The 25,713-nt window shown below is 50.6% G+C and overlaps 1 protein-coding gene across 1 annotated transcript; it reads left to right on the forward strand.

The window, feature by feature from the left end:
• The first annotated feature begins 1,297 nt into the window (after positions 1 to 1,297).
• PRDX5 (peroxiredoxin 5) lies at positions 1,298 to 25,710 on the forward strand. The gene is made up of 6 exons (XM_048504192.1): positions 1,298 to 1,528; positions 5,484 to 5,618; positions 7,452 to 7,583; positions 14,299 to 14,337; positions 23,588 to 23,727; positions 25,653 to 25,710. Exons 1-6 carry the CDS (start codon positions 1,343 to 1,345, stop codon positions 25,708 to 25,710), a joined length of 690 nt encoding a protein of 229 aa, XP_048360149.1. The 5' UTR covers positions 1,298 to 1,342.
• Positions 25,711 to 25,713: the final 3 nt, after the last annotated feature.

Raw genomic sequence — 25,713 nt, forward strand, 5'->3', positions numbered from 1 at the left:
CTTCCTGTCTTTGCGCGCGACTTCCGGCGCTAGTGCGCTGTTCGACCGGGAAACGTGTCCCTCAATAATAACCGTTCCGGAAGATTTCGGTTCCCCCACCATTTGTTTTGTTTGCAAATTTTGCACAGATGTACGATTGGGAATGTGCAAGAGGTGCTGTTAATGTACAAAAAAGTATGCAGTTTCGAAGCCGTCTTTCTTATGTAGTTTAAATACATTTTTTTCTTGAAATGGTATGCAAGGCAACCTTACAAGCCCGATCCTATGTATGTTTATTTGGAAGTAAATCCTTCTACATCCGATGGATTTACTATCCTGCTGTCCCAACCTAACTATAGATATGCATAGGACTTGCAGCCTCGTAATCTTGATAAGCATCTTGGTTCTGAAGTAAATCCCACTGAATTTGATGGGACATCATTCCAAAGTCAGGCTACATTTCTAGACAGACAATGTGGAAGTAAACCCCATTGAAATCGGTTTACATACTACACGGATGCTTAGGACCACGGTCCTACTCTGAAGTAATCTTGTGGATGTCTTCTAGATTGTAGTCCCAAATGCTCTGCATCTGCTTTTTCTCGGAAATAAATCTTCACTGATCTAAATGGAGTCCATAGGACTCCACTTGCTCCACTACCATCATCAGATCCTCTGAAGATGCCAGACACAGATGCAGGCGAAATGTCAGGAGAAAATGCTACTGCAACACGACCATACAGCCCGGAAACCCCACAACACTCCAATCCATACATCCAAAATCCTGTGAGCATGTTTGCTCAGAAAGAACGCTTATTGGGATTCTTTCCAAATTTGGGTAGCAAAGTATCTTGATGGGACACCTTTAAAAACCTATAGATTGCCCAACTTGATATACCTTTACTGTCGGTTGGTTGGCTTATGTACTCAGAAGTAACTGCTGCAAACAACTGAGCAGGCATGTGCAAGCTTCACAGCCCGATCCCAATGCATTTTTCTCCAGAAGCAAATGTACACTAAACTCACCAGACAGTTGACATAACTTTAATTCCCCTCCCTCTCCATTTTTATGTATATATATATATATGGGACATACGCAAGGGAAGTTCACACCACACACTCGCCTGCCACTTCGCACACCTGGTGCGAAAAGTATAAACTATGCAAATGAGTATGCAGATTTTCTTCCTCTCCTCCCCTTTGGGAGGAGAAGCAATCTTGGAGAAAAGTATAAACTATGCAAATGAGTATGCAGATTTCCTTCCCCTCCTCCCCTTTGGAGGAATGCGACCGGAGGCGCTTGCGCCACTTAAGCACCCGCGGGAGGAGAAGGGTAGGAAAACTTCAAAGGCTGCAGGTTGCCATGGCAGCTGTCACTCAGGCCATTTCCATGGTGACGGGGTGGAGAGGGGCGGGGGTGTTGTGCTGGTTGCACCGCTGGGGCACAAGTCCGGGCTCCCCCTTTGCAAGAGGCTTGACTGCTTCGTCCCAGGCGGTGGTCGTCCGACGCAGTTTTGGGTCCCGAGCAGCGGCCATGGCGGCTCTGAAGGTGAGGCCTAGGGGAAGGGACGCCCAATCCAGATCCCTGTGGGGAAGAAGCCCCCGCCCCTTTGCCACCCCATAGAGGAGAGAAGCACTCCTCGAGGTCCCTAAACCGTGCAGCAGAAATGCCGTACCGCAGACTGTTCCCCAAGTCTATAGGATATATTAACCCTAGGTCTATGCAATAGCAATCTTGGAGAAAAGACCGCTGCTGATACGCCAGAATGCCATTTATGGGTCTTGGGAGCTGCGCCCCGTAGAAGAGGGTTTATTCTCGACCCAAAATATACCAGCCTCGGGCAGGTCTTGCAATTAGAAACCTTAGAGAAAAGAGCACCCCTAAAGGCATGCAATAGCTGTGCAATAGACATCTCTTAGGAAGCGTTCATCTGAGGGTGCAGTGCAAAGCTGTTGGTTCCATAGATTCCCAACGGTCGGTCCACAACACTGTCAGTCCCCAGAGCAGAGCATGCTAGGTATAGAGCCAAGGAAGAGTCACTTTTCTGAGCCCCAGGACTCCAGTAAGCACCCAGGAGTATAGGACACACCTTCCCAAGGTCAATGCACTAGACCCCAATGGAAAAACTACCCCCTTCCCCGGATGCTCTAGAATAGATAATCTAGAAGGCCTGCAAGATCAATCCTCTGCCATTAACCTGTAGAATAATATAGGAGTTAGCCCTTGGCTACTGAAGGTGGCATAACAGACAGATCGTCTTCCAGCTCCACAAAGCAGCTTTACAGGCCCTGAAACAATCCACAGAGCTTTATTAAAAGAGCCCACATCCCACAGAATATAAACCTACCACCATGGGCTTCCATGAATGGCTGATTTTTTTTAAATTTTTTTGCTTCATCCAGTTCTCTTCCAAACGATCACCTCTGTGCCCTATGTTTCAGTTGCTGATCCTGGGTTATATATGTAATTTACTTTTGGTTTTATTTGCTTTTGTATGTTTTCAGCAACTAGCTGCCTTGGTGGCCCTGATTGGGCAGAAAGGTGGACTTTAACGTTTGTAAATAAGTAAATACACCCAGCCACAGTCCTGCAGATTTGCTGTCATCTTCGCAGCGCTCTAAAAATAGATCTGCTGAGTTGACATCCTTTTGTTTCTGTCTCATGGAACAGATTTCCCTTTTAGCCCTGTGGAATTTCACAAATCAATTCAGTGAAGGGTGTTGGGGAAAGAATTGGCACAACCAAGCAGGGTGGCTTTGTTTGCCTTGGAGATCTACTTTTGGAAAGATGTTCAGGCTGGGTTTGAACTGGAGGAATTTTAAAAAATAGAGACAAGGGACATCTGCAGGGGGTGGTCCCTGTTGGAAGTTCCGAGCTAAAGATGCTGGATTGATCTCCTGTATTCCAGTGGGTGCCTGATCTCTTACCTCCCTTCTGCATCACAGTGATTCTTTCTTGCTCCATTTACACCTGATGCTACCAACATGACTAAAAAGTCACACTCCCTCCACTGGAGAGCAATGGATGCGATAGGGACAGAGGCTTACCGCCCAGGGGGACCTATGGGGTCAAATGTCCCCAGGTTGCAGCCATTTAGTCACGTGGGGGGCGGAAAATTGCCCCCCACACCCTTCTCCTTCCCCCTGGGTCCATACACTAACTTCAAGACCTGGTGCAAAAAAATGTTGTTTGGTCGTGATGGGGGAAGGTGGCCACCCATATGTTGGAGGGGGGGCGCGGAAACCTTAGATTTTGCACTGGGCTACATTTTCCCTAGATACGCCTCTGGGTGGGGAAATGATTGAAAGAAGAAGGGAACAGCTATAGACAGATTTATTTATTTATTTTGTTAACAAAGTTTGTATCCTCCCTTTCTGGCATTACAGGGTCCATCAAGGTGGCCAACAATGTAAAATATAATGACAAAATCACATTTAAAAATCATTAAAATCAACCTCCCCCACCCCCAGACTTGCCTCATTAAAACAATTAACGTCAATTAAAATGCATACAAAACATAAAATCAGCAACTAAAACACTGGTTAGGAAGGAATGATTATTCAGAGATTGCCAAACAACAACAACAAAAAGGCCTCACTGGCTGGCAGAAGGTGGCATTAAAAGGACATGGACAAATATCCCTGAGGAGAACATTCCAGAGCAGTGATCCCCAATCTGTTTGATCCTGTGAGCACATTTTGAATTCTGACATGGCACGGTGGCATAGCAACAAAACGTCTGCCACAGAATGGCTACCGCAGGAGGTGGAGTCAGCCGCAAAATGATTGCTACAGCTTAACTTCATTGACACAATGCAGATCCTTTTTTCTGTGGTGGCAACCTCTGCCAAAGCAATATTTTAAAAAATCTGCACAGGCAATCAGATCTCCAATAGTCAATGGGGCCGAATATTGGCCGAATTAAACGGTCCATGCAGCGAAGCCTTACTAGCCCTATCTGGTGCAACCTACTTCCTAAAAACACAAGAAAAGAGGGTTGAAAGGTACTTGGCACCCATGGGTACCAATTGGGGACCTCTGCTCCAGAGTTTTGGTACCTTTATGGGGAAAGCCCTCTTTCCAGATTGATAGCCACCTAGTCTCCAAAAGGAAGGAGTCACTGATGATGACTGTGGTGGTTGGGCAGATTCACAAGGGAACAGATGGTCCTTCAGGTATGTTGGTCGCAAACCATGTAAGGTTTTGTGGACGCTTATGACTAAGGGCCCAGAAAAGCCTTGCAGCCAATCCTAGAAGGATTTTTTTTAATCAAAGAGGAACCTAAATATGGCTAGTCAACCAAAAGCAATGCGTTACACACTAGGCCAGGGGTAGGGAACCTGCGGCTCTCCAGATGTTCAGGAACTACAATTTCCATCAGCCTCTGTCAGCATGGCCAATTGGTAGGGGCTGATGGGAATTGTAGTTCCTGAACATCTGGAGAGCCACAGGTTCCCTACCCCTGCACTAGGCTATGGCTTATCTTTCAACACTTCAACAATGGCAACGCCTATTGTGATATATCATGAATTATATATATTGTATAAAGTCAAATTACAAGTACCGTCAGACGGACAACCGTCCTAAATGTACAGAATATGAATAAAATGAAAAAAAGTCCATGTCGGTATAAAGAATGAAATAAGGCAGTAATACATTGAAAAGTACATAGAGAACGGAGGCGTGGCTAGACCAGAGTGCGCCCGGTGCACACTCTGGCTTTTGTGCACACACACCCCCTGCGCACCCCACCCCACTTACTTTTGGGAAAGGAGCAGGCTGGAGAAGAAGGCTGGAAGCCTGCCTTCGTTGCCTGGACCTGGTGGGAACTACATTTCCCAGGAGCCCCTGGGAAATGTAGTTCCCACCAGGCCCAGGCAACGCACGCAGGCTTGCGGCCTGCTCCATTTGTAAAAGTAAGTGGGATGGTGCGCAGCGGGGGGTGTGTGTGTGCTGCGGGGGGGGGGCGCTGCGAGGGGAGGGGATTTTTCCGCCCCCCACATGACTAGAAATGGTGCGCCCAGTGCGTCGCGCACCCCCTGTCCCCTGGTGGCTTCGCCATTGATAGATAAAGTAACTGGTAAAGCAATTCATTGCAGTTCATTCATATATTCATGAGTAAAGAGTCTGTATTGGCCGAATGAAACGGCTCATACCGCGAAGAAGCCTTCAAGTGGGCAAACAACGTAAACAAGAAACTTGCGAAATGAGGAAGGAAGGAATCCTTATCCTTAGCTGAGCGCAATCAGGGAATTCTTCAAAACATGTGCTTGATGTATGGAGCTAAACATCCAGCACTTGAATGATGTTTTCGAAAAGATAATTCTTCTTCAGTGTTGTCCTCTATATATATATTTTATAAGTCAAGCCACCCTGGAAGGTGTTCTTTTGGTTGACTAGTTGTTACGTTACACACATCCTCCTTTGAGCCTAAATATGGTGCCATTCCCTCTAAGCAGTAGTGCTGTCACACTGGGGAAATAAGTCTTTGCTTCTGTCAACAGGTTGGAGATAAGCTCCCCAGCGTGGAAGTCTATGAGGCAGACCCTGGCAACAAGGTGAACGTGGCCAGCCTCTTCAAAGGCAAGAAAGGGATTCTTTTTGGAGTGCCCGGGGCATTCACCCCTGGTTGTTCAAAGGTAAGACTTGGCATGGGGGCCTTTTCTTGATCCTGCCCCAATCCTTCAAATCCAGACTTGATGGAATAGCAGCAAAAGCTGTGGGAACACCAACAGTAAAAATACTAAATAGTTGTATTCAGACCAGGGCTCTGATTGTCACCACATTCATCCTTCAAGAATAGCCAGGCCTTCAAGGATAACAGGCCAGGTTTAGCTAAGATTTGAGATGAGGTCCATACTTGGCAGTCTTCCTCGCCAGGGAAAGCAGCACCATTGTGTTCTTCAGTCTCTTCTCTGTCAAAGATGTGCTGCTTGAGGCATCATATTTTCTCAAAAATCCACCTGACTTTTTCAGCAAATCTAGGCACAATCTACACCATATGGGCCTCGCTTTAATTTCCAAGCGAGGACATAAATTGGAATGCTTTCTTCATGATTTTAAAGAACAGTTGGTGACTGTTCTCTTTTTTGAGGGGAAATTAATGAGATCTGGATGCTGACAGAAGAAAAAAAATATGTGTTAACCAAATGGAAACTGAAGAGACAGCTGCCTGAAATGTGCTCTGATGTTGGCGCATTACGGCATAGATGTCACAGCAGCCTGTAAAAGCCCCAGTTGGCGCATCTCCCTATGCTGCTGTTTCATATTTCCGCATAATGTACAAAAAAATTTGAAGGGTTCCACAAAGGAACCTGGTAGAGGAGAAAATTGCAGAGAGGATTCTTGCTGTGCCTGTCTCTGAGGTTGTACCACTTGCCTACAGTGGGTAAACACATTACTTCCAGATGGCCATGCAAGGAAATTACAAAATTTGTTTTTTTATTCTTCCTCAACCCCAAATGTCTAACATAGGCTCATTCTGCACATGCAGAATAATGCACTTTCAAACTGCTCTCAGTGCTCTTTGAAGCTGTGCAGAATGGCAAAATCCACTTGCAAACAGTTGTGAAAGTGGTTTGAAAATGCATTATTCTGTGTGTGTGGAAGGGGCCATAGTTATATCTGAGCTACATATAGGGTATGCCTGACCTGGATGGGCCAGCTAGCCCAATCTTGGCAGATCTCGGAAGTTAATTAGGGTTGGCCCCATTTAGTGCTTGGATGAGAGACTATTGAGGGACTCGAGGATTGTTACACGGAGGCGGGCAATGGCAAATCACCTCTGAACGTCTCTTGCCTTGAAAACCCCATGGCCAGTTGCAACTTGTTGGCTGCTTACACACATATATATGGGTATAGAATCATAGCGTTGGAAGAGGGCCATCAAATCCAACCCTCTGCAGTGCAGGAACACACAATCAAAGCACTCCTGTCATATGGCTATCCAGCCTCTCTTTAAAAACCTCCAAAGAAGGAGACTCCACCCCACTCCGAGGTAGTGCATCCCACTGTCGAACACCCCTTATTGTCAGGAGGTTTTTCCTGATGTTTAGGTGGAATCTCTTTTCCTTCACCTTGAACCCATTACTCCTGGTCCTAGTCTCTGGAGCAGCAGAAAACAAACTTGCTCCCTCACCAACATGACATCACTTCAAATATCTAAACATAGTTATTATGTCGCCTCTTAACCTTCCCTTATCCAGACTAAACATACCATACATAAAGAGAGACACCCTACAAGACCTTCTGGGTTGGGTTTTCCCCCCTCAAACTCACCCCCACCCCCACCCAGTCAGGTCGTACCTGTAGGAAATCCTCATGGGGGTATTATAAAGAAGACTAAGGTCATGGATGTAAAAGAAGAACCTTTTTTATAAATACTTTTTAGAAATACTGTTTCCCTCCCCAAATTCTCTTTTGGTTGCGTCAAGGCCATCTCTGGTGTTGATCTCTCTCCTTCTCTCACCCAGACCCACCTCCCAGGTTATGTGGAGAAAGCAGGTCAGCTGAAAGGCAAAGGAGTGGAAATCATTGCCTGCCTCTCGGTCAACGATGTCTTTGTCATGAACGAGTGGGGGAAAGCTCATCAGGCTGAGGGCAAGGTGAGAGTGAGACGGATCGCCGTATTAATTGAAAAATGGAGGTTCCTACCCTGTTTCCCCAAAAATAAGACATCCCCTGAGAATAAGATGTAGTAGAGGTTTTGCTAAATATAAAGCATCCCCTGAAAGTAAGACGTAGCAAAGTTTTTGTTTGGAAGCATGCCCGTCGGACAGAACACCAGAGCATGCATCTGTGGAGTGGAAAAATAAGACATCCCCTGAAAATAAGACATAGCGCATCTTTGGGAGCAAAAATTAATATAAGACACTGTCTTATTTTCGGGGAAACACGGTAGCATTTCAGATTGCAGAGATTCTCTTGAAAGTGTGCAGCTTGATGCAGTCTCAGAAACCAAGGGGAGCCGCAAATAAGTTCTCTGTGGGTCAGGGCCCTGGGTGTTGTGTGTTAAAGTGCCATTCAGTCTCTTCTGGCTCATGGCGACCCTATGAATTAATGGCTTTCAAAATGCCCTGTTGTCAAATACCTTTCTCAAGTCTTGAAAACTAAGGGCCGTGACTTCCTTGAGTCAAGGCCCTGCATGGGTTTTTTTTGCTTGTTTGAGGACACAGCTGTCTCTTAGTTTATTTGCAGTATCAGAAAATGTCACTGTGCCCAGTACAGGGCAAAAGGGTGTCAACTACTCGCAGCAAAACACACACAGAATTTGGCCATGAAAGGTTAAGTGGGATAGAAAGCAGGCGCAATGAAAGTCTGGCTATACCCAGAGAAATGCAAAGACCAGCCCTGGCAGAACATAAATCCCTCCCCCTTCTTCGGCCTTGTCTCTCCTGGGCCCTGCCTCTCCAGATCACACCAGAGGTTCTTCATTAAGCAAGGGCTGTTCTTCTCTCAAGGTTTGTCTGTTAACAAACTGGAGGAGTGTGGGGAGAAAAAAGGAGGCTAAAGTTCATGGGGCCAGAGGAAGAAGAAGAAGAGTTTGGATTTATATCCCCACTTTTTCTCCTGCAGGAGACTCAAAGGGGCTTACAATCTCCTTGCCCTTCCCCCCTCACAACAAACACCCTGTGAGGTAGGTGGGGCTGAGAGAGCTCAGAAGAACTGTGACCAGCCCAAGGTCACCCAGCTGGTGTGTGTGGGAGTGCACAGGCTAATCTGAATTCCCCAGATAAGCCTCCACAGCTCAGGCGGCAGAGCAGGGAATCAAACCCGGTTCCTCCAGATTAGATACACGAGCTCTTAACCTCCTACGCCACTGCTGCTTTTTTTACCCCCCCTGCTGCAAGGCAGAGTGGATTTTTACCTGCTTTGAGAATTAATGCCAAGAGCCAATCCCTGCAGCAGTGATTCCTAAAGAATGTACTGTTGGGAGCAAAAATAAATTGAACAACAAGCAGACTTCCAGATGAGTTTGCCTGTTGTCACTCTGTGTGATTTCCTACTCCAGCTTGACCTCTTGGCCATCAGGTTCTTCAGGGGAGGGTGGAAGGCAGGAAATTCTGCCATGACTCCACAGGTGGTTGAAGCATTTACAGAGCAGTCCGAAGAAGACTTTCCTGGGAGTAAGCCCCACTGAATCTACCTGGGTAGGATTCTGAGTAGACCGGCTTGGGATGGAACTGTTAGGCACCCAAATACAGATATGCTTACCTTGAAAAAAGGACAACCAGTTTATTGTGATTTATTATATACTTCATTTACACCCTACTTTTCTCCCAGCAGGGACACAACATTGCTTCCATTTTATCCTCACAGCAACCCTGTGAGGTAGGTTTGACTGAGAGTGTGCGTGACAGGCCCAAAGTCACCCAGCAAGCTCCCATGACAGAGTGGGGGTTCAAACCTGTGTCTCCCCAGATCCTATTCTAACAGTAACCACTATACAACACTGCTGTTTTGGGGCTGTAAAAGCATGGAAGAAAAGAGTGTGCCTTCCAGTTTTAATTTGAGAGGGGAGGGTGCCTCCGTTGCTGAAAATTTCCTGAAATGCTTGCCTCACAGGCTTGATCATGCCCAGATAAACACAAAGGGATTTTCCCCGTTCTTGTTTTAAAAATTGCCATTCAAGACTTCTTATGATGTAAGAAACTTCTACTGATAAAAGAAACCGGAGCAAGAATAAATGCTGGCAACACAGGGTGGGGTGGAATGAGAAGACTGGGATTGCGTCCTACGAAACTACGCCCCAAAGCACCTTCCCCCTTCTTGGAAGGGACTTCTGGTCTGCCGTTCGTGCGAGTGACTTAACATGAGGGTTGTGTAACCTCGGAGCAGCTGTTTGAGCCTGCGCTGCATTCCATTCTTTGTGCAGTGGCCAAACCCTAAGAGTTTAGAAAAATAGCTGTCTTGGTTCAGACTTAAAGTCTTATCTAGTCTGGTGCACAGTTCCCCGCAGTGTCCAGCCATATGTTGCTCACAAAAAAGGCACAAAAATGATGTCCGCTTCCAGGACCAGTTCCAGATTTTGAAGTGCTTGAAGGCAGAGTGTGCGTAGCGCCTTCTCTTTGCCCACTTACATTTCCCTTTCTGTCCTCACCCACATACTCCATATCTGCCTGCTCACGGTCCCATCTCCCATGCTTACAACCAGAGGTGGGATCCAGCAGGTTCTCACCAGTTCCCGAGAGTGGGTTACTAATTATTTGTGTGTGCCAAGAGGGGGTTACTATTTGGGTCCGCTTTTCCATCTCCACGCCTTCACCTCTGTGAGAGGCAGACTGCCTTTGAACGTGAAGGTTCCATATAGCAATTGCGACTAATAATGTAACTCCCTGAACTGGGTTAATCCCTTTCAGGTACTGCAATTCATTGATTCTCAGCCTGTCGTACCTTTTATCTCACCAGTCTCTATCAAAGAACCTGTGTGTTTCACCATTGCTGTGTTCAGATTTGTGAGTTGGGGCATTTTCTATAATGTGATGATGACTTAGAAATGACCTGGTGCAAAAAATTTTGGGGGGGTCATGGTAGGATAGCTGCCCATGGGGGGGGGGGCATCCAACTCAGGTTTTGCCCAGAGCTCAGGTTTGCCTAGGTACACCTCTGCCCCCTTTGCTGAGGGGGGGGCTGGTGAGGGAACCTGTTACTGAAATTTTTGGATCCCACCACTGCTTACAACCCTTTCCTCAGTAGCACTGGGTAGTGGGTGAGGTGAGAATGCCACTGCTGTGACCATAAGGAGCAGTCTTAGCCCCTCCTGAGCACTTTTCCCTGGTGGTAGTGGACAGCCAAGGTAGCCAGAATGAAAGAGAGCCAGCACGATGTAGTGGTTAAGAGTGGTGGACACTAATCTGGAGAACCAGGTTTGATTCTCCTCTCCTCCACATGACTGGTGGACTCTTATCTAGTCAACTGGATTTGTTTCTCCTAAACATGAAACCTGCTGGGTGACCTTGGGCTAGTCACAGTTCTCTCAGAACTCTCTCGGCCCCACCTACTTCACAAGGTATCTGTTGTGGGGAGGGGAAGGGAAAGGAGTTTGTAAGCCACTTTGAGACTCCTTGTGGTTGAGAAAATCAGGGTATAAATCCAAACTCCTCTTCTTCTTAAGAAAGTGCTTCCTGCCTGCCTGCATTTACCTCACCCACTCACTTATAAGCAGTGCTGCCCCTCCCCAATTGTTTGTCTCCCCCCTCCCCGCAATGTTTGGTATACAGAGGCAGATGACCTTTGAACATAGAAGTTCTATTTAGCTGTGCTTGCTAATAGCTTATAATAGACTTCTCTATCTATCCACCTATCCTCCCGTTCCTCCAAAGAACTTAGAACCTGCGTATGTGATTCTCCCTTTCTCATTTTATCCTTGCAATGACTCTGTGAAAACAGGTTAGGCTAGGAAAATAGGACCAGCCCAGAGTCCACATTTGAACCCAAGTCTCCCAGAGCCTCTTCTGACATTTTAAACGACTTCATGGGCGTCTTCATGAAGACATCTAATCCTTTTTGTAGTTTTTGAAATAATATAAGCTAGTAGATATTGATTGTCATGGATTTTCTGGGCTGTGTGGCGGTGGTCTGGTAAATGTTCTCCCGCATTTATGGCTGGCATCTCCAGAGGGATGTCATGGTAAGATTTGTTTTTCTCTGTGGCATGGTGTGGAGAAACTCATCTTCCCTGACATGCCTCTGAAGATGCCACTCATAGATGCGGGTAAAACGTTAGGAGCTAAAACTACCAGACTATGGCCACACTGTCTGGAAAACTCACAACCACCAGTTGATTTTGGCTGTGAAAGCCTTCGACAGTACTATACTCTGTTTCACATAAAGATGTTCGTAGATTGTGTATTCCTTCACTACAGAACAAAGCATGCCGAACCTTCTTTGTTGTAGAATGCTCTGCCAGGGTCTTAGTGCATACCTAGCCCTGTTCCCTGGCTACCTGAAACTGACTTCCGTCAGGATAGCTCAGGTGGTGAGCAGAGCTTTGACTGCAATATTACAACTTACCACTCTGTACCCCGGGGCTCCTATGTTGCTATTATCTTTTTACAAGCATTATATTATTTTTATACATTTGCAACCTGTTGATTTGTTAGCTGCTTTCAACTAAGGAGATAAATGGAATACAGTGGAACCTCAGTTTTTGTTGGTAATCCGTCCGAAAAGAATCAATGAAAACTGAAACCGATGAAAACCGAGGCAAACTTTTCCATAGGAATCAATGTAAATCCAATTAATCTGTTTTAGGCACTCCAAAAAACATACCAAAAACACATTTTTTGGTGAATAAACATAGTGTTTAATGCTGAAAACAGTAACAAACAATAACTAGGACCAGGTTCAGAGCCAGTGGACCAATGTCGCACCAGAAAGCTGTCCAAAGAGGTCTGTTTCTGACGCCTCTTGAAGATTTGTCTGAAATGGGGCAAGACATTGTCATTAAACAAGTTGCAGACACGGCCTGCAACAGCTTTGTCCAGGTGATTTTTCTCCACAAACCCCTGCACCTTACTGCAAATCGATGAAAACCGAGGCAAATCGATGAAAACCGAGACAAATTTTTCACTGAAAAAATCGATGAAAACCGAAGGCAATGAAAACCGAGATTCCACTGTATGAATATTTTCGCTAAATAACACAATGGCAATATGATAATTCTCATATTCGTTTGGGACTATATTTTAAAGCGGAAGCATACAATTTTCTCAACTTCTGCGCCTCAAACGACCAAATCAACATCTTTTATGCAAAACAGTATAGTAGATATTGTTCCACCCCAAGGCAGCAAGTTCCCTAAGTAAATTATGTATTCGTGTGAAGAAGTGCCTTTGTTTGGTCTGTGCTGAACATATTGCTGATCAACTGAATTAGAAATAACAGTTAGAATTAAAAAGTTGGAAAGGGCGTAAAGACCAATCAGGCCAGCCTTCACCATGCAGGGTGACCTAAAGCATCCCTGACAAATAATTGTCCAATCTCCGTTTAAACACTTCTAAGAAGGGAGAATCCACAACAACCCTGGGCAACTGATTCCACTGAACTGCACTTATTGTTAAAAAGCTTTTCCTAATATCCCACTGATATTCTCCCTACCTACAATTTAAACCCATTATTGCGAGTCCTTTCCTCCACTATCAACTGAAATAGCTCTCTACCCTCCTGCATTGGCAAGTCCCGTCCTGTGAATTAGTATAGCTGGCCAATATACTTCTTTGTCTCATTCATCCTTGATATTGTAAAAAGTGCATATGAAGTGCCTTGCAGTGTACATTAGAGCAACGGGCATAATGTGTGGTTCAGCACTAAAACCTGACGTTTTGCAATAAGCTTAGAACATCCGAGCTTCCTCCCGTCTCAACTGCTGGTATAATCAATCAGCAGCATTTGCCATATGCTTACAGTTTTTTTTAAGTTCTCAATTCTTGCATTTCACAATGTCTCCTCTAGCATAGAAGTCCAGCACAGCACAATAGCTGAGAGAATGAGCCAAAGTCTAGGTGGTCCTTGGTTAAAATATCCCCACAAATTCACCAAGTGGCCTTAGGGCTTAGGCAAAGCTCTCTGTCTTGGCCTGCAATGTCTTTCTTTACTGGCCTGTCTTGGCCTGCAATGTCTTTCTTTAAGAGCTTTATATCCTGTACTGGCTTTAGAATCTGCTGGAGGCATAACCCTGTAACGTGTGTTGAAGTCTTTCACAGAAAAGAAGGGTTTTGGAGAGAGGCTGCATCGTGGAGATTTACTGGGAGACATTTCTTAGACATAGTGATTCTTTCTCTAATGGCATCTTACAGTCCTACCTGTACTAAAATAGAAGTCCTGCAGCACCTTAGAGACCAATAAGATTTTCCAGGCTATAACTTTTGGGGGTCGAACCCTCATCAAATCTGACAAAGGGCCAAAATCACTAATTTCATAAACAGAAGACTGGAAAATGAATTCAAAGAGAAGTGGGAGCTGTATTGAAAGTGTTATATAATGGAAAGATCTATTATGTTATAGTTTATGTATTCAAGAATGTTGCATATTTTTCTTTTATATATATATGTGTGTGTGTGTATAATTTTAATAGTCTGATAAAGACCACCTGAATTATATTTTTATGTATACAAAATTATATGTATTTGTCTATTAATTTCTTTTCCCAATACAACCAATGAGAATGTAATAATAATCAGGTTACTGAAATAAATTAATGATTAAGGTTGTTCCTATACAGTATATCAGTTATAGTTAGAACAGTGACGCAAAAATGCTTAGCATAGTAATGATTAATATTCATGTTTATTTTAATCGGCTTTCACTTTCCCTTCTTAGGTGCGGATGTTAGCAGATCCAACAGGGGCGTTTGGAAAGGTAGGGCAATGTCTAGCAGCAGAACCTCTTGATGAATGTTCTGTCTTCTGCTCCCTGCCTTCTTCTTCATACCCTGCAAAGCACCTCAGTTTCATTCCGTGGCATTTTTTCTTTACTCCTTCTCTGCCTGAGGCTCTGGAGAACCCCTGCCAATTAAGGTCTACAGCAGGGGTAGGGAACCTGCGGCTCTCCAGATGTTCAGGAACTACAATTCCCATCAGCCCCCCCCCCCCCCTCCCCCCCCCCCCCCCCCCCCCCCCCCCGCGGCCCGCGCCCCCCCCCCCCCCCCCCCCCCCCCCCCCCCACCCCCCACCCCCCCCACCCCCCCCCCCCCCCACCCCCCCCCCCCCCCACCCCCCCCCCCCCCCACCCCCCCCCCCCCCCACCCCCCCCCCCCCCCACCCCCCCCCCCCCCCACCCCCCCCCCCCCCCACCCCCCCCCCCCCCCACCCCCCCCCCCCCCCACCCCCCCCCCCCCCCACCCCCCCCCCCCCCCACCCCCCCCCCCCCCCACCCCCCCCCCCCCCCACCCCCCCCCCCCCCCACCCCCCCCCCCCCCCACCCCCCCCCCCCCCCACCCCCCCCCCCCCCCACCCCCCCCCCCCCCCACCCCCCCCCCCCCCCACCCCCCCCCCCCCCCACCCCCCCCCCCCCCCACCCCCCCCCCCCCCCACCCCCCCCCCCCCCCACCCCCCCCCCCCCCCACCCCCCCCCCCCCCCACCCCCCCCCCCCCCCACCCCCCCCCCCCCCCACCCCCCCCCCCCCCCACCCCCCCCCCCCCCCACCCCCCCCCCCCCCCACCCCCCCCCCCCCCCACCCCCCCCCCCCCCCACCCCCCCCCCCCCCCACCCCCCCCCCCCCCCACCCCCCCCCCCCCCCACCCCCCCCCCCCCCCACCCCCCCCCCCCCCCACCCCCCCCCCCCCCCACCCCCCCCCCCCCCCACCCCCCCCCCCCCCCACCCCCCCCCCCCCCCACCCCCCCCCCCCCCCACCCCCCCCCCCCCCCACCCCCCCCCCCCCCCACCCCCCCCCCCCCCCACCCCCCCCCCCCCCCACCCCCCCCCCCCCCCACCCCCCCCCCCCCCCACCCCCCCCCCCCCCCACCCCCCCCCCCCCCCACCCCCCCCCCCCCCCACCCCCCCCCCCCCCCACCCCCCCCCCCCCCCACCCCCCCCCCCCCCCACCCCCCCCCCCCCCCACCCCCCCCCCCCCCCACCCCCCCCCCCCCCCACCCCCCCCCCCCCCCACCCCCCCCCCCCCCCACCCCCCCCCCCCCCCACCCCCCCCCCCCCCCACCCCCCCCCCCCCCCACCCCCCCCCCCCCCCACCCCCCCCCCCCCCCACCCCCCCCCCCCCCCACCCCCCCCCCCCCCCACCCCCCCCCCCCCCCACCCCCCCCCCCCCCCACCCCCCCCCCCCCCCACCCCCCCCCCCCCCCACCCCCCCCCCCCCCCACCCCCCCCCCCCCCCACCCCCCCCCCCCCCCACCCCCCCCCCCCCCCACCCCCCCCCCCCCCCACCCCCCCCCCCCCCCACCCCCCCCCCCCCCCACCCCCCCCCCCCCCCACCCCCCCCCCCCCCCACCCCCCCCCCCCCCCACCCCCCCCCCCCCCCACCCCCCCCCCCCCCCACCCCCCCCCCCCCCCACCCCCCCCCCCCCCCACCCCCCCCCCCCCCCACCCCCCCCCCCCCCCACCCCCCCCCCCCCCCACCCCCCCCCCCCCCCACCCCCCCCCCCCCCCACCCCCCCCCCCCCCCACCCCCCCCCCCCCCCACCCCCCCCCCCCCCCACCCCCCCCCCCCCCCACCCCCCCCCCCCCCCACCCCCCCCCCCCCCCACCCCCCCCCCCCCCCACCCCCCCCCCCCCCCACCCCCCCCCCCCCCCACCCCCCCCCCCCCCCACCCCCCCCCCCCCCCACCCCCCCCCCCCCCCACCCCCCCCCCCCCCCACCCCCCCCCCCCCCCACCCCCCCCCCCCCCCACCCCCCCCCCCCCCCACCCCCCCCCCCCCCCACCCCCCCCCCCCCCCACCCCCCCCCCCCCCCACCCCCCCCCCCCCCCACCCCCCCCCCCCCCCACCCCCCCCCCCCCCCACCCCCCCCCCCCCCCACCCCCCCCCCCCCCCACCCCCCCCCCCCCCCACCCCCCCCCCCCCCCACCCCCCCCCCCCCCCACCCCCCCCCCCCCCCACCCCCCCCCCCCCCCACCCCCCCCCCCCCCCACCCCCCCCCCCCCCCACCCCCCCCCCCCCCCACCCCCCCCCCCCCCCACCCCCCCCCCCCCCCACCCCCCCCCCCCCCCACCCCCCCCCCCCCCCACCCCCCCCCCCCCCCACCCCCCCCCCCCCCCACCCCCCCCCCCCCCCACCCCCCCCCCCCCCCACCCCCCCCCCCCCCCACCCCCCCCCCCCCCCACCCCCCCCCCCCCCCACCCCCCCCCCCCCCCACCCCCCCCCCCCCCCACCCCCCCCCCCCCCCACCCCCCCCCCCCCCCACCCCCCCCCCCCCCCACCCCCCCCCCCCCCCACCCCCCCCCCCCCCCACCCCCCCCCCCCCCCACCCCCCCCCCCCCCCACCCCCCCCCCCCCCCACCCCCCCCCCCCCCCACCCCCCCCCCCCCCCACCCCCCCCCCCCCCCACCCCCCCCCCCCCCCACCCCCCCCCCCCCCCACCCCCCCCCCCCCCCACCCCCCCCCCCCCCCACCCCCCCCCCCCCCCACCCCCCCCCCCCCCCACCCCCCCCCCCCCCCACCCCCCCCCCCCCCCACCCCCCCCCCCCCCCACCCCCCCCCCCCCCCACCCCCCCCCCCCCCCACCCCCCCCCCCCCCCACCCCCCCCCCCCCCCACCCCCCCCCCCCCCCACCCCCCCCCCCCCCCACCCCCCCCCCCCCCCACCCCCCCCCCCCCCCACCCCCCCCCCCCCCCACCCCCCCCCCCCCCCACCCCCCCCCCCCCCCACCCCCCCCCCCCCCCACCCCCCCCCCCCCCCACCCCCCCCCCCCCCCACCCCCCCCCCCCCCCACCCCCCCCCCCCCCCACCCCCCCCCCCCCCCACCCCCCCCCCCCCCCACCCCCCCCCCCCCCCACCCCCCCCCCCCCCCACCCCCCCCCCCCCCCACCCCCCCCCCCCCCCACCCCCCCCCCCCCCCACCCCCCCCCCCCCCCACCCCCCCCCCCCCCCACCCCCCCCCCCCCCCACCCCCCCCCCCCCCCACCCCCCCCCCGTCAGGAGAGAATGCTGCTAGAACACGGCCATACAGCCCGGAAACCACACAACACCCAAACCTTCTGATTGACTATTGGAGATTTAATTGGCTGTGCCATTTTTTTAAAAAATGTTCATATCTAAACAGGGTCAGCCTTGGCTAGTACTTGGATGGAAGACCACTAAGGAAATCCAGGGTTGCTATGCTGAGGTAGGCAATGGCAAACTGCCATAAATAAGTTGCAACTTGCTGGTCCACAATTGTTATTTAATTTTGTTTGATATCACAGCTGCCCGTTTTGTAGCTGGTTGTTGACCTTCCATTATAATTTGAATCTCACCCAGAGGCTTAGGATGTTGTAATGTATCAGTGTAGTATTTGTGCAGATCCCAGCAGGGATGGTGATGATCAGTGATGATGATATTCGATTTGATGCCCCTGGTTGTAGCCAGGCTCAGTTAAATTTCTTCTGTCTGTGAAAAATAATTTTGTTCATTTCCCTGCCAACCCTGCTCTTGAATGTTTGTGGTTGGGGGATCTTGTGTTCTTTCCTCAAGGAGGTCCATGTCCCCCCGCCCTTGACTGCAATAACCTCTTTTTGGAAGTTAATCAAATGAACAAAATAAACATGTTGGGGCACTCCTGCTGCCCACATAAATTCTTCTGTGTTGGAGATTGGAAATTGCATTTTTATTTACCTTGTAGCCCACCATTCTCACTGAAACCCAAGGCAGACTATAAAATATAAAACAATGCAGACAGCATAAGACAGCCAACAAAACTATATACAATATAGCTAGGTTTACAAAATTAGAAACAACGCAGTTCTAGAACTGCTTGAATGTTGACAGTCCCTTTCATTTCCAATTGTATTGCTCCCAGAGGCGTAGCTACAAGGGGACCAGGGAATGCGCGTCGCACCAGGCTTGTGCCTGGGGGGCAGCAAAAAGTTCAGGTTTATTTTTTGTATTTTTTGTGTATTTTCAATTTTTGGCCTGCAAGGGGTGCAGTTCTTAGGCTAGCAGTACCAAAATTTCAGAAAGTTTCCGGAGGACTCTCCTGATGATACTAGCCAAGTTAGATGAGGTTTGGTTCAGGGGGTCCAAAGTTATGGACTCCCAAAGGGGGTGCCCCATCCCCCATTGTTTTCAATGGGAGCTAATAGGAGATGGGGGTTACACCTTTGAGGGTCCATAACGTTGGACCCCCTGAACCAAACTTCACCAAACCTGGCTGGTATCATCAGGATAGTCTCCTAAAGATACCCTGAATTTTTTTATGCTGCTAGCCTAAAAACTGCACCTCCTGCAGGCCAAAAACTGAAAAAACACTACAAAATAAAAAAAACACAAACGAACATGGTTCAACAATACATTGAACATGGTTTTGCCTTGGACTCCATTTGCACTGGGCTCCATTTCCCCTAGCTATGCCTCTGATTGCCCCCCCCCCAAAAAAAACCCTCTTCCCCTGATCCTTTCTTAGCTCCTCCCCCAGTGGTGGGATTAAAATAATTTAACAAACTGTTCCAGGGGTGGGAATTCAAATAATTTAACAACTGATTGTTTACAAGCACCATTTTAACAACCGGTTCTGCCTAAGTGGTGCTAACCTGTGAAACCCACCACGGCTCTACCCCCATATGATAGTCAATTTAGGGTTTTTTAAAAAAATTCTATAGAAACCAGGCAGTTGATTTACGAATGGGGACTATTACTCACATTGTTCCATTTCTGACTGGAATGAAACCAGAAAGATTTTCCACTTTCATAACACCAAAAAGGCTTGAAGAACCAGCGTGGTGAAGTAGTTAGAATGTCAAACTAAGATTTAGGAGATGCAGATTCAAATCCCCATAAAAACATGCTGGGCAAACCTAGAATAATCACTCCCACTCTATATCTACTTCACAGCATTGTTGTGAGAATAAAATGGAGGAGGGAAGCAGGACATTCTAAAATACTCTGGGTCCCCATTGGGGAGAAAAGGGTATAAATAGCCAAATAAAATCCACAGAAGAACTCTCTTCAGTTGGCTAAACCAGACTTTAGCAGGCTTTCCTACAAGTAACCTTTTTTCCCTACAAGTTAACTTTTAGCTCATTCAAGGAAGTCCAGTGAAACAAGCCTTTATTTGCATTATATCAGACAATATTTAAAATATGACTCCAATACTTAAAAAATAAAGTTATGTCGCCTAAAAGGAAAAAGGCAACTCTACAAATTCAGTATTTTTAGGGGCAATATATCTGATTACATCGGTCTTGCAGCCAGCTTTATTTTCAGCTCTCTGACGTTATAATTGTTCTGTTCTGCTCACTTGTGTCTGTCCACAAGTTGAGAAATTGCGACAATTGTTTTCTTGGGAACTGAAGAAGGCACACTCAGAGTAGATTTAGAATCACACAGATCAGTCAACTGACAGGTCATTTCAGCCCCACTGCTAAGAAGAGAGAAGAGTTTGGATTTATACCCCCCCCCCCTTTCTCTCTCAAGGTGGCTAACAAACTCCTTTCCCTCCTCTCCCCACAACAGACAGCTTGTGTGGTAGGTAGGGCTAAGAGAGTTCTGAGAGAACTGTGACCGACCCATGCTGGTAGGGGCTGATGGGAATTGTAGTTCCTGAACATCTGGAGAGCCGCAGGTTCCCTACCCCTGTACTAGACAATCATGTCTGTCACAGGGAAGCACTTTCATGTCTAAGGATGTGGTTTTCTGTCAAAGTTGATTCCTGAGGCAGCTCTCTTTAGAAATTAAAGCTTTTAGTTATCTATCGATAGTACATTTTAAGCCCATCCTTTCTCTGAGAGACCCAGAGCAATTTATTAGCTTCTCCTTTCCTCATTTTATCGTCACAAAAATACTATGAAGTAGGTTAAGCTGAGAGAAAATGACTGGCCCAAGGTCACTCAGCAAACTTTATGACCATGTACAGATTTGAAGCCAGGGTAACCAGACACTAGTCCAGGCTGACCAGACGTCCCGCTTTTGGCGGGACAATCCCGCCTTCAAACAATTTGTCCCGCGTCCTGTGGGTTATTTAAATTGTCTCGATTTTTGGGAGGCTGCCGCACTGCCTTCTGGGGCGCAAGGCAGTGCGGCAGCCTCCTGCGTGCGCGGCCGCAGGAGCATGGCCTTCTGGGGCTTGCCGTGACAGGGCGGGAAACGGCAGCGCCCAAGAAGGCAGTGCACTCCTGCGGCTGCGCGCGGCCGCCTACCCCCCGTCCCGGTTCACAAAGGTGACCATCTGGTCACCTTACACTAGTCTCAACAGTAACCATTAGTCTTTACTGTAGTCTCCCACTTCTCCTCTACCCTGGGCTCATTATTCTGTATTGGTGTTACCAACCTCCAGCTATTACATGTCCAGAGGACAGAGATCAGTTCCTCTGGAGAAAACAACTATGGTACTTTATAAGGTGAACTCTATGGCAGTATACCCTATTGAAGTTCCTCTTGCCTTCTTCACGCCCTACCTCCCAAATCTCCAGGTATTCCCAACCTGGAGCTGGCAACCCTATTCTGTATCCACGCTTACAGGTCTCCCCTCTTTGTACCTGCTTATGTATGCACGTGTCTATAAAGTTCTGTCATGTCGCAGCCAACTTATACCAACCCCGTAGCGTTTACAAGATAAAAAGTGGCTTGCCATTGCCTTCCTGTACACAACAGCCCTGGCATTCCTTGGTGGTTTCCCATCCACACTTACATAATGCTAGGCTAGGGTAACTAGCTTAGAATCATAGAGTTGGAAGAGACCCCAAGAGCTGACAAGTCCAACCCCCTGCAATGCAGGAACACACAATCAAAGCACTCCTGACAGATGGCCATCCAGCCTCTCTTTAAAAACCTCCAAAGAAGGAGACTCCACCACACTCCAAGGTAGTGCATTCCTCTGTTGAACAGCCCTTACTATCAGGACATTTTTCCTGATGTTTAGGTGGAATCTCTTTTTCCTCCACCTTGAACCCATTACTCCTAGTCCTAGTCTCTAGAGCAGCAGAAAACAAGCTTGCTCCCTCACCAACACCTCATCCCTTCAAATATCTAAATGTGGCTATCATGTCGCCTCTTAACCTTAAGTTTAGTTGGAACAGAGTTGATTGCACAAAGGCAATTTGAATCAGATACTCATTTGTGGATGTACAAGGGGTAGAAGAAGCAATGTGTGAAGGGCAGCCAGATATCCTGGTTAATCTCATTGAATTAATGTAGATAACTTGTTAGGAGTCATTGGAACTCTCTGCTTTATGGTCCCTTCAAAGCCAGGGTGACTGGTACAATTTTTGGGGGAAAGTGAATAGATTAACAATACAGGGCCCAGGACTCTTCTTTTTTTCTTTTTTCCCCAAAAACTTAGAAAGAAATCATAACAATAACTTTGTTTACTAATACATCGAGTAAATAGTACAAATTGTGTTTCTTAATGATCAGTCATGTAAATCTTCAACATTTGGTGTCTTCACCATCCTTCAAATTAAATGGAATATTAGTTTGTTTACAATAAATTACTATTACAATATAATAAATAAATATAGTTAAATAAAATAAAAAGAATTCTTTCTTCTGTACACTTTTAACCTCCTTAGAAATAAGAGAAACAAGAAAGAGAGAATAATTAATTGTATCAATCAAGTAATGATAGTTACTGGACTCTTCTAATGGCAAAAGAGTTCAGCTCACAAACTATTGTAGGAGGTGATGGAGAACTTCTCATCTGCCCTGTATTTCTTCACTGCTACCCTGAATGTGGTTTTCCTGCATCAGACACTTGTGAGAAACAATGCCGGCAGAGCACTTCTGCAAATCTTTCTTTTGGTACTTCGTGTGCAATGGAGCATTTGATGTCCCCTGAGCATCAGAGGTGTCTGATCAGGAATGCATTCCAGCTTTGGGACTTCCTCTAAGGTGGGAAATTAGAAAACAGTCCGTTCATTTTCTGTTATGCCTGTGGCTCAACTTCCTTCCTACTCCTCCCCCCCCCCCCCAGTTGCGGAAGGAAGTTTAAAATTAAGTCATACGAAAGCACATAGCGCAGGACAGCAAGCACACCTAACTCCCTCAGGAACCCAGAAGCACTCACAACTTTGATGGCAGAATGGATGGAGATATCTCTGAGATACTGGAAGATTTTGTATCCAGCCCTCTTGTCACTTGGGTGAGCATCGCTTGTGTGTGTGTTTATGCATTTTGGAGAGTGAGCTTGTACTGCTGGAACAACCAACAAGAGAGGTGCGAGGGATCCTTTTGGGGAGAGAACAGGTGTGATACTAGAGCCGGGGATGTTGATAGAACGTCACCTGTGACTTCTGCCATGGCTGGTTAACCCAAAGATTCGTTAATTGGTGCACAGCTAAAGTAGAAAAAGATATTGACTCTGTTGAGAGTGTTCTAGGTTCAAAACTGATGGAACGAGAATCTTGAGTTATTCTACCCTAAGGAAGAGTCAGATCTCAGGATACAGATGAGTGTGATAGTTACTTGTTTAGGACTGGAAGTCAGCATGGCAATGATTTGGGCTGTTTTGCATAAAACAGGAAGGCTGGAACTTATCATGAAAGCAAGCCTGGGAGACCCACGCTTGTTTCAGTAAAACCTGGGTTCTTTTCTCCAATAACTCCAACCAGCTGAGGTCTCAACGATTTTTATTGAAAAACAGAAATAAAAGAAATAAAACTTAAATGCACGGAGGTTGCTCAACTGGTTACATTCCTTTTGGTTCTTTGTCCCCATTCCGGGAACCCACGGCCCAGAGATGCTTCTCTGACCACGTCTCAAGATGGAATTCGAAACCCTTTGTTTTCCCCTCCTCAGGAAAACTCTGTTCAGGCCACGAGGTAACTTAGGCCTTTGAAGTTTCATCCTGGCACCTCTGCATAGTTTCCTGTTCTCCCTCCAGGAGATCAAAAGGCAAAGATGCTTTTCACAGTCATATGTGACTTTGCTAGTTTTACAGTACTATTCCATCACAGAACTGTATTCTATTGTTAAAGTAGGGTAGGAATTATATTCCATCTTACCTTTGCCTCCTTGCCTCAACAGATGGAAACCCTGAAGAGTCTGACAGACTCAACCGGTGACCTGTCTCCTACGGCCTGGGAGAAGAAGAGACAGCAGGGCCCCAAAGAATGTTTCCTTCAGCTAGTCAGTGGCGACTTCCTTATCCATGTCATGGAAATAATGTGAGTCTAACTGTTTTGTGGTGTACCTTCCGCCAAAGACTTGTGGAAGGTGTCATTCGGTAAGGAGCTGTGAATTCTTGCTTGGAAATTCCCAGTCTTTCCCTCAATGGAGCAGCAGTGGCGTAGGAGGTTAAGAGCTCGTGTATCTAATCTGGAGGAACCAGGTTTGATTCCCCGCTCTGCCGCCTGACCTGTGGAGGCTTATCTGGGGAATTCAGATTAGCCTGTATACTCCCACACATGCCAGCTGGGTGACCTTGGGCTAGTCACAGCTTCTTGGAGCTCTCTCAGCCCCATCAACCTCACAGGGTGTTTGTTGTGAGGGGGGAAGGGCAAGGAGATTGTAAGCCCCTTTGAGTCTCCTGCAGGAGAGAAAGGGGGGATATAAATCCAAACTCCTCCTCCTCCTCCTCCTCCTCCTCCTCCTCCTCTTCTTCTTCTTCTTCTTCTTCTTCTTCTTCTTCTTCTTCTTCTTCTTCTTCAATGAACTACAAATCTCAGGGTTGCTAGGGACAAGGCAAGGTCACCAGCTCTAGACTGGGAAATATCTGGAGATTTGGATGGTGAACCATGAGGAGGGAGAGAATAGGGACTGCAATGGGGCATAATACCGCAGTAAGCCCACCTTCTAGAGTAGCCATTTTCTCTCGGTGAACTGATCTCAGTCGCTTGGAGATAAGTTGAGATAGCAGGAAATCTCCAGCCACCCCCTGGAGGTTGGCATCCATAGGATAAATGAAAGGCTTTTAAATTAATTAAATGTGCGCTATGGATATAATCTTAATTGAGCTGAGCAGTGATATGTGAAGAAACGTGGGAGGCAGGAAATGTTGACCAAGAAGCAGCGCGCCAGGGGATATTCAGGGCATCCTAGAGGCAGGAAATAAAGGTTCCGGCAGAGTTTGAAAGAGGTTCATGACAGACTGAATGGTTATATGAGGCCAGGTGGAACTTTGGTGGCTTATTCGCCTAACACTTATCTAGACTGATAGATGTAGCACATCACTGACCGTTTGCACTAGAAACAGTATTGTGTCACCGAGCTTTTAAGTAGAAATGCTGATGGTTTAAACACTGTGACCCAATAGTGCTTCTAGTGTAAACTAAGGTCCTCTCCACACAAAAAGATGCTTGGGATGTCTGAAAAAGAGGTCATTAGAACATAAGAACAAGCCAGCTGGATCAGACCAGAGTCCATCTAGTCCAGCTCTCTGCTACTCGCAGTGGCCCACCAGGTGCCTTTGGGAGCTCGGATGCAGGATGTGAAAGCAATGGCCTTCTGCGGTCACTGCCTCTTTGTACTCCACACATCTAAAAGAAGACGTCCCAATGAGAGGCCAGTGCTAGTGTGCTGTCTGGACAGCAAAGGCATCAGAGGGGGAAAGAGTCCCCCCATCGACTGTGTTGTTCTGTGTACAATTTTCATCCTCAGCTGGTGCCCGACATTTTGTGTGCATCTGAAGGGATTCTCCCTGCTGCCATTTTCTGAAGGTTGCCCCAGGACAAAAAGTGCACAGTTGTACTCAGCTGGTCCTGCCAATTCCAGCAATATATAGTTTTCCTATTTTTTAAAAAAAATTCCGATGCTCTGTCTCCGTAGCTATGCAGACACAAGAATCTTAGCTGCTCTGAAGACCCATCCACTTCCCATTGAGAAACATTGGGTTGACCTGCCCTCCGCAGGCCAACTTTTGTGTTTTCTTACTGCACAGAAAAACTTTAAAATGCTAATAAGAAAGCAGGGAACCTAGCTAAACCGTGTGGTTATTGAAAGGTTAAAAACCATATCTTTCTGCTTAGGCAAATTGAGGCAGCATGAAACTGCAATTTGTATCTTAAGGACTAAATCAATGAAGTGATCTTTATTTCCTGTATTTGAGCCCTTCAAAATCCCCAACCCCATTCACAGAACTATTTTCCCCAAGGTTCTTTGTGGAGAACCCCGGCACAGCCCTGCCACACCCCACACCGGCACACGCCTAGTGC

The sequence above is a fragment of the Sphaerodactylus townsendi genome, linkage group LG01 (genome assembly GCF_021028975.2).
Source record: "Sphaerodactylus townsendi isolate TG3544 linkage group LG01, MPM_Stown_v2.3, whole genome shotgun sequence".
Classification (NCBI taxonomy): domain Eukaryota; kingdom Metazoa; phylum Chordata; class Lepidosauria; order Squamata; family Sphaerodactylidae; genus Sphaerodactylus; species Sphaerodactylus townsendi.